At 53.0% G+C, this 9,488-nt stretch overlaps 1 protein-coding gene across 2 annotated transcripts in view; it reads left to right on the forward strand.

Annotated features, from left to right (window-relative positions):
• The first annotated feature begins 2,515 nt into the window (after nucleotides 1-2,515).
• Nucleotides 2,516-9,488, forward strand: part of ZCCHC2 (zinc finger CCHC-type containing 2) — a 63,647-nt gene continuing 56,674 nt past the window's right edge. For both annotated transcript variants that reach the window (XR_009492772.1, XM_003587776.5), the window contains exon 1: nucleotides 2,516-3,489. Coding sequence is in view for 1 of the 2 variants with exons in the window: in XM_003587776.5 (XP_003587824.4) it covers nucleotides 2,542-3,489 (948 nt within the window). In the remaining variant the exon portion in view is untranslated. The remainder of the gene's footprint in view (nucleotides 3,490-9,488) is intronic.

Raw genomic sequence — 9,488 nt, forward strand, 5'->3', positions numbered from 1 at the left:
CCTGAGCTTTCTCTAGTTACACCAGCAGGGGTTACGCTGTAGTTGCGCTACGTGGGCTTCTCATTGTCGGGGAGGGCTGCTTCTCTTGCTGCAGAGCATGGGCTAAGTGCACGGGCTCAGCAGTTTAGACTGGACGGCTTAGTTGCTGGGCCCCATATGTGGAGTCTTCCCAGACCAGGGGTTGAATCTGTGTCCCCTGCATTGACAGGTGGATTCTTAACCACTGGACCCCCAGGGAAGTCCCTAGTACATCACTCTTCACTGAAGATGTATTCTCACTACAGGGTGGGAAAAAAACACTGTAGCTGGCTCTAATGAGCAGCGGCATGGAGAGAGCTCTGCAACAATGTACTGGGGCGTAAGTAGCAAACCGTCCAGCCAATGGATGATAACCAGAAGCATTAAAGCACAGTGCATGTTGTTGCATTTTCTAATATGGGCCAAAGATAGAAGAACAAAAGTAATCATTACTGATTTTAAATCTGAACTCAGACCCAAATTTATGGATCAAGTATTACGGAGAGTTCATACCAAATGGCTTCTTGTTGCCAAGGAAAATGTAAAGACCATATGCCTGGATCACATGTAAAAATCATCTCCAAGGATCTAGACAGGTGACTCACTATGGACCTGTGAATATCTAGCAAGGTTATTATTGGTTGCCTGAAGTATGTCACCCTAAGCTTCACAAATGATAAGACAGAAAATTCCAAGACACTTGAAGTTGACAGCAAAGGGGCAAGGATTGTAATAAATGTTCCTGCAAAGTTTTCTCCTGATCATGATTTTAGACGACACCTAAAGAACACAAGGAAATAGCAAAGTACAGGAAGAATGGCTTTTATATATTTGACATCTTCTCAAGTGTGTTGACAACTGAGCGACTTCACTTTCATGCATTGGAGAAGGAAATGGCAACCTACTCCAGTGTTCTTGCCTGGAGAATCCCAGGGACGGGGAAGCCTGGTGGGCTACCGTCTATGGGGTCGCACAGAGTCGGACACGACTGAAGCGACTTAGCAGCAGTAGCAGCAAGTGTGTTGAAAACAACTGTCTGCCCATTTTATCGCTGAAGCTGATTCAGGCTTAAGTTCAACCTTTTATTGAATTATAAATTAGCTTCTTAGGGCATAAAATTGTAAAGAGGGCTCAGCATATGCTCTACCAACAGATGTTCAAATATTTTCAGGAAGAGATTCGGAAAAAGTGATTCTTTTTTTTTTTTTTACATCCTGCCATTACACAGCTGTAGTAGGACTTCCTAATTTAAAACCTGAAGGGTTTTTTAGTCCCACCTTTTAAAAATTAACCCTCAAAAGATCCAGCTGGGTGTTATATTATAAACTATTTTTTTTAAAGCAACAGTGAGAGCAAGAAAGATCTTCCAACCTTAAAAACGTAACAAAAACTTAAAAAAAAAAAAAAAAAGTCAGTTCCTCAAGTCACAGAGAATTTTCAGGGGCACAGGAATTCAAAATGCTAGCGTCAGGCACAGAAACGTCATGTAGCTAATAGGACAGGCCCCCGAAGATGGTGGCTCCACGGGGCTTTGGTAACTGTCGCGGCAATAATTCCCAAAGACCGTTACAGAACGTTGGGCCCGGGGCCGCGGTGCTGCCCGGGTCGGGAGGGCCCTGAGCCCAGGGCCGCCCTCCGCGTGGGCGCCCGCCCGCGGAGCAGACCGGACACGGGGCGGCAGAGCCGCGGCGGCAGGGCCCGCGCACTGACCTCCTGACACCCGCGGAGGTCGGGCCGGCGCGCCCCCTCCAGAGGGAGCCCGGCTCCGGGAAGCGTCCCGCGCGGCCGCGACGGGAGCCGAACGGCGCCAGGGGCGGCGGCCCGCCCGGGGCGGCGGCACTGCGTCGGGAATCAGAAGCCGCGCCGGAGGCCGGAGAAGGTGCGGCCCCCTAACGGGCCCCGCGCCGTGGGCCGCGCGCGGCTCTCGCACGCGGGCCGTCCCCGACCCCGGGTCACCGCCAGACGCCGGGACCGCGCGGGAGCCGCTGGCAGGGAAGGCGGCCGCAGGGCGGTTAGGCGTGGCCTCCCGGAGGGGGCGTGCCTTGGGGGCGGGGAGACTCGCGCAACCAGCCGTTCGGGCTGCTGATTGGCTGAAGCGCCTGCGCGGAGCCCGCAAGCGTCTCCGCCCGCCCGGCCGCTCCTCCTCTTGTCGCCGCCGCCCGGTCCGCATCGGCTCGCGAGGGGACAGCTCAGGCGCCGCCGGCCCGGCCCAGCGCGGACGACCAGAGAGAGGGAGGCGGACGGAGGACACGCTCGCTAGCTTGCTCCCGACCGCGCCCGGGCTCCCAGAGGCTGTGTGGAGCCCAGGGGGGAGGAGCCGCCGCGAGCAGCCCCGCCCCCGGCCGGGGAAGACACCGCCCGCGGCCGCCCGCGCCGGCCGAGACCCGCCCCCGGCCCGGCCCGGCCCCGGCGGCATGGAGGGGCCCTGCTCCTGACGGCTGCCCGCCGCTGCCGCGGCCCCCGCCCCGCCCCCGGCCCCGCCCTCCTGCCCCCGCTCGCATGTCCGCGCCGCTGTAGCCGAGGATGCTGAGGATGAAGCTGCCGCTGAAACCGACGCACCCCGCGGAGCCGCCGCCCGAGGCTGAGGAGCCAGAGGCAGACGCGCGGCCGGGCGCGAAGGCGCCTCCGCGCCGCCGCCGCGACTGCCGCCCCCCGCCGCCGCCGCCGCCGCCTTCGGGCGCGCCGCGGGGCCCCCCGCTGCCGCCGCCGCCGCCGCCGTCTCGGGGGCTCGGGCCGCCTGTTGCTGGCGGGGCGGCGGCGGGGGTGGGCATGCCGGGCGGCGGCGCGGGGCCCGCGGCGGCGGCGCTGCGCGAGCAGGAGCGGGTGTACGAGTGGTTCGGGATGGTGCTGGGCTCAGCGCAGCGTCTGGAGTTTATGTGCGGGCTGCTGGACCTGTGTAACCCGCTGGAGCTGCGCTTCCTCGGCTCGTGCTTGGAGGACCTGGCGCGCAAGGACTACCACTACCTGCGCGACTCGGAGGCCAAGGCCAACGGCCTCTCGGACCCCGGCCCGCTGGCCGACTTCCGAGAGCCCGCCGTGCGCTCGCGCCTGATCGTTTACCTGGCGCTGCTGGGCTCGGAGAACCGCGAGGCCGCCGGCCGCCTGCACCGCCTCCTGCCCCAGGTGGACGCGGTGCTCCGGAGCCTGCGCGCGGCCCGGGGCGAGGGCTCGCGGGGAAGCGCGGAGGACCAGCGCGGTGAGGAGGACGGCGGCGGCGAGGAGGAGGACGCCGAGAAAGACGGCTCCGGCCCGGAAGGCGGCGGCGCCGCGCCCCGGCCGGGCGGCGGGCTGGGGCTCAGGGCCCAGGAGGAACTGCTGCTGCTCTTCACCATGGCCTCGCTGCACCCGGCCTTCTCCTTCCACCAGCGCGTCACCCTGAGGGAGCACCTGGAGAGGCTCCGCGCCGCGCTCCGCGGGGGCCCCGAGGACGCAGAGGCGGCGCCGAGCCACTTGGCCGGCGCCCGGGCCCAGGTAAGGCTCGCCGGCCTCCCGACACCCGCGCGGCGGTCCCCGCGGCCTCCGCGCCCGGCTCCCGGACGCCCCCCTGCCGGGCCGACCCTGACTCCGGCCCCGGACTCATGTGCGTTCGGCCGGGCCGCTCAGCCCCACTCCCCTCACACACACACACACACACACCCACACCCACACACACACACACACACACACACACACGAGCACCCGCCATAACAGAATGCTCTGGAAGTCTCGTCCCGCCGGGGTTGCCCCGGAAGCCCGGTCTCAGCCCGGCCCTCGGACGCGGGCTCCCGGGACCTTTCGGCCCCGACACCTCCGTCGGGGCTGCGGAGCCCGGGCCGGCCGCCGCCCCGCCGCCTGGTGCTCCGCCCGCGCGTCCCGAGGCCCAGCTCGCCCCCCGGGGGAGGCGGCCCCAGACGCGCTCCCGGCGCGCTCCGCGGTGGCTTGAGGTAAAGCGGGTCGTTGGCTCTTTTGGCTCCTGCTCAGAGAACTTGAGGTTCTCAGAAAAAGAGTCAGAGCTGCGAAATGACTCAAATCAGTTAGGTCTTCGGCCAGGTTGTCTGGGCAGGGAAACGTCCCCTCGGGCGGTTCTGGTGCCCTTTACCCCCGGCTAGTCCGGCTTCTAACGGGTTTGAGTCGTGTCTACACGTTTGGGTCCGGGGATGTTTGTGGGGCCTTTACTGAAAGCATAAATGGTTTCCAAAAAGTTACTGAACGCCAAAATGTAGTAGATGAGACAAAGTAAGTCCCTTGTCGCAAACATGAAAGAAAATTTTATAAGGCCACGAAAGCAATAGTCTAGGCCCAGCATAAAGCCCTTGAGTGTGACAATTTAATGGAGCAAATAGCTTTCATTTAAAGACTGTACAGTAAGTTTATTTTCGTGGTTCACGATTATTTAAAAAGTATTTATTTGGATGCCATGTTTTTCAGTTTAGGAGATCTCCAGGATGATATATTGGAAAGCGAGATTTTTTTCATTCCTTGCTTGAAAGTTCTTTCAGCTTATATATCTGCTGTCATTCAGACTAAAACTGGGCATTCTATCTCTGCAATGGCTGTGTGGACTCAATACCCATAGAATCAAAGGAACCTGGGACCTGGAAAGGATTTAGTGATAATCTAGGCTGAGCCCCTCCTTTTAAAAAGGAGGCTTCAGTGAAGTGACTAACCCACTTTAGGACAAACTGTATCAAACTGGGACGTAGTAATACTAGTACCCAGAATTTTGGCGAGCATGAAATATTCCGTGTCTATTTACATAGCATGCAACTGTGTATACTGCACTCTTCAGCCTACTTACTAATTCCAAAAAAATCCTATGTGCCCATCAGGTTTAAAGAAGCAAGCCTGAACTCCAAAGCAGTACTTATATATCCTACCCCCCAAAATTCCTGTATATATTGTAAAGATAACTTTAGCGTGTAGATACAATGAAAATGTCTCATAGTGGAGCAGTTTATATTATTCCTTTCTTATCATTCCAACAAGGGTAACCGACTAATGGTTTTAACTGCAGTGATGCTTTTTCCCCCTTTAAATTTTGCTTATAATGCGAGTGTTCCAAGGGGACGAGATAAGGGGAGAGATGCGTTCAGAGCACAGCAGTGACATTTTTATGTTGACCGCGGCGTGTGGCCTTTTCTGGCCACCAGTGAGTGCCGGAAAGAGTGGACAGTGAGGCTGGGCATGCTGCCGCGAGTTTGAGCGCATCGTTACTTCTCAGACGGTGCCTGTGTCGTGACCGTCCGTGGGAGCGGGGGTCGATCACGGGGCACACGCCTACAGGTGACACTGAACGCCATTTGTGGACGTCGGTGGCCTGGTGAGCGTTTCCTCTCCCGTGGTTGAAGGTTGCCGTGACAGATCACCCCGTCTTACTCGGCTGCTGCTGCCCCACACTTCGCTTGTCAGCGGGACTCTGAGCCCCTCAGCCGTGGCCGCTTCTGGCCCCGGAGGACGTGCCCGTGGGTCTTCCTGCTGCCAGGCTGCCCCGAGAGGCGGCTCACGGGGGGTCTCTACACTTCAGCCTCACCGCTCGCGGTCTTGGCCGCGGCTGCCTGGGGAGGGAGGGCCCACCCCGGAGTCCGCAGCGAGGCGCCGGGGCTCGCGCCCGAGGGCCGCGCGGGCACGCGCCGCCGAGGACCGGCGGGGGCGGGGGTGGGGTGTCCGCGGGGCCCCGCCCCTCCCCCGCCCTGCAAGATGGCGGCCGGGCGCCGCCCACGTGACCGGCGCTGGCCCCGCCCCCGGAGGTGCGCTGCGCCGCCTTGCGGGGGCGCTGGGGGTTCCCTTTGGCGTCAGTTGGGCGAGGTGGGGACCGGGGTCGGCTAAGAGCCGTGGGGAGGATTTGCTCTGGGACTGGCAGAGGCGGGTATCCTGGCAGCTTTTGCCCGGAAGTAACCTTTTAGGCCTATCGTTGTAACTTTTTAATTGCCCAGTAATACTATTTCTCTACTTACTCAAATGTCATCCATACTATCAATAAATGGATGAAGTAGAACTAATTTTCTTTTAACTTTCTCTTAGAGCATACTAGCCCAGAATATTGTTCCTGGCTCTTTCAGGATTTGTATCCAATTCATAATATGCTGCAGTTTCTCGTTAAAATTTTAAAAACTAAGGACATTTACCGGTAGAACTTGTATTGCAGTGCGAATTTTAATTCTAGCCGTATGCTTTCAAGCTGACCCAGGCTCAGCAACTGTTGGTTTAGTGGCATAAGGTAGTCACGATGTCAGTAAAAGTGGCAAGTTCACAAATACTACTAGAGCTTACTACTAAGTAGGTCATTTTAGAATAATAGAGATTTAACAAGTGTATTTTTATTTTTAAAAGAAGCATTTCTAGAGTTTTGCTACATGATTTGGACGTTTTCAGAGTAAATGTTACATAGGATTATAACTTAAATGTTGGCCTTGCTTTTAGGAGACTTACGGGTGAAGTTCATGTTCATTATAGCTGCAGTGAATTGCCAATCACTGGCATAAAATTCAACAACTAGCCCAGTTGGCAGTAGTGAAAATTACTCACAAAAATGTCCTAGGAAATTTGTGTGATTGATGCGTGTCATTGTTAATGAAATGAAGTACTGCATGTATAGCATAGCTGAAAAAAACTGGTATTAAAATGGGCCCTTTACTATTAGGAACACAAGGTATAAATGATGTGTTAGCAATAGCAGCAAAAAATGAATGTGTTTTTAAATTACATACTTAATGATTAAGTTTTTGTTTTTTGGCTGTGCTGGATTTTCCTTGAGGCGCAGGCTTTCTGTGGTAGCAGTGAGCAGGGGCTGCTCTAGTTGTGGTGCATGGGCTTCTCGTTGTGGCAGCTCTCTTGTGGCAGAGCAAACGCTCTGGGCTCGAGGGCTCAGTAGTTGTGGCACACAGGCTTAGTTGCTCCACTGCATGTGGGATCTTCCCGGATCACGGATGGAGCCCATGTCCCCTGAATTGGCAGTCAGATATTACCAGGGAAGTCCATGATCAAGTGTTTTTAAAAGATACTAGTCTTGTTACTGTTTCATTGAAAAGATGAAAGACAGCCCCTATCTTTGTTTCCTGTCTTTGCATACTTACTAAAGACCCTCTGTTTATGAAAATGGATCCTCTAGTTCTGGAGGTTTAGCCCCCAGTTAGTAACACAAAGATGAAAAGAGCTAAAATTACCATGAAAGAGGAGAGTGAAAAAGTTGGCTTAAAGCGCAACATTCAGAAAACTAAGATCATGGCATCTGGTCCCATCACTTCATGGGAAATGGATGGAGAAACAATGTCAGACTTTATTTTTTTGGGCTCCAAAATCACTGCAGGTGGTGATTGCGGCCATTAAATTAAAAGACGCTTACTCCTTGGAAGGAAAGTTACGACCAACCTAGATACCATATTAAAAAGCACAGACATTACTTTGCCAACAAAGGTCCGTCTGGTCAAGGCTATGGTTTTCTGGCTGTCATGTATGGATGCGAGAGTTGGACTGTGAAGAAAGCTGAGCGTCAAAGAATTGATACTTTTAAACTGTGGTGTTGGAGAAGAGTCTTGAGAGTCCCTTGGACTGCAAGGAGTCCTGGGTGTTCTTTGGAAGGACTGATGCTGAAGCTGAAACTCCAATACTTTGGCCACCTCATGCAAAGAGTTGACTCATTGGAAAAGACTCTGATGCTGGGAGGGATTGGAGGCAGGAGGAGAAGGGGACGACAGAGGATGAGATGGCTGGATGGCATCACCGAATCGATGGACATGAGTTTGAGTGAACTCCGGGAGTTGGTGATGGACAGGGAGGCTTGGCGTGCTGCAATTCATGGGGTCGCAAAGAGTCGGACACGACTGAGCGGCTGAACTGAATAGTTGTTAGTGGTTAATGTTGTTGGTATGGCCTTGTTTCTCTGGAGATTGTTTTCAGTATCCTCAAAAGTTAATTGTTTGGCAAATAGTGCTAATATTTGAATTAAAGATAGAAACTGAACTTTTATGTTATTAGTAGTATAGCAAATAGCTTTCAGTGTTATTTGAACTCAGACACAAAAATGTGACTATGTGTCCTTTAAAAAAAGATCAGTGAAGATACTTAAAAGGAAAACTTGGCAAAATTGTTACTTTTTCATAGCATAGGTTAATTAGATATATTGTACTTGACAAAACAAGTACCTCAACTAATTTTAATAATACAGATAACATACTGGTAGTGTTAGGACATAAAAAAGAAAACTCTTTTGGAAAGAGTGCTTTTTTGGAAATAAGTGCTCCTGTCCTGGATAACGGATGTGTCTGTGGCAGTCAGAATCCTAGTGAGAGCTCTGAACTGAAATGAGACTGGGGAGGTTCGTGTCCAAATGTCAGCTGTTGTTGGATTAGGCCCTAAAAAGATGCTTTCCAAAAATGACATTTGAAAAGAACAACTCCACTGCTCACAGTAATAAAACCTTTATTTAATTTGTTGTCCACTGCTGGGAGCTCTTACAATGACTTGGGTCCCTGAGCAGTGGGCACTGTCTGAGAAGGCTTTTTTCACTCCTATTGGAGGGATAATAATAGTACTTACGTTAGATTGCAAGGTTTAAATGAATGAGTACTTGTGGAATGATGTCTAGTACATGATTTTCAATAAGTGTTAGCAATTATTAATGAAAGTTAAACTTTCTTTGGAAGGTGCTGAAGAGAAGTGAGTGTAGCATCTACAAACTGAGAGTAGGGAGTAGAGCTAGTCATGACTTTTACAGGAAATTTTAGGTTGTTTTGGCTGCATCGAGGAATAAAAGCAGTTCAGCTATTAAATGCCTTCTGGGAGAGGCTTTTAGATCACAGTTCAGCAGTAATTATTTTCATAGCAAATGGCAGCTATTGGGTATCCACCCCCAGTTACTTAATTTTTCTCAGTGGTGGTTTTCTGAGTCAAGAAGAATTCAGGAAAATCTCACTCACACTGTAAGTTAATATACCATTAGTTCAGTTCAGTCGCTCAGTCGTGTCCGACTCTCTGCGACCCCATGAATTGCAGCATGCCAGGCCTCCCTGTCCATCACCAACTCCCGGAGTTCACTCAAACTCATGTCCATCGATTCGGTGATGCCATCCAGCCATCTCATCCTCTGTCGTCCCCTTCTCCTCCTGCCCCTAATCCCTCCCAGCATCAGAGTCTTTTCCAATGAATCAACTCTTCGCATGAGGTGGCCAAAGTATTGGAGTTTCAGCTTCAACATCACTCCTTACAATGAACACCCAGGACTGATTTCCTTTAGGATGGACTGGTTGGCTCTCCTTGCAGTCCAAGGGACTCTCAAGAGTCTTCTCCAACACCACAGTTCAAAAGCATCAATTCTTCGGTGCTCAGCTTTCTTTATAGTCCAACTCTCACATGCATACATGACTACTGGAAAAACCATAGGCTTGACTAGACAGACCTTTGTTGGCAAAGCAATATCTAAGCTTTTCAATATACTATCTAGGTTGGTCATAACTTTCCTTCCAAGGAGTAAGCGTCTTTTAATTTCATGGCTG

This window comes from Bos taurus, chromosome 24, assembly GCF_002263795.3.
Source record: "Bos taurus isolate L1 Dominette 01449 registration number 42190680 breed Hereford chromosome 24, ARS-UCD2.0, whole genome shotgun sequence".
NCBI lineage: Eukaryota > Metazoa > Chordata > Mammalia > Artiodactyla > Bovidae > Bos > Bos taurus.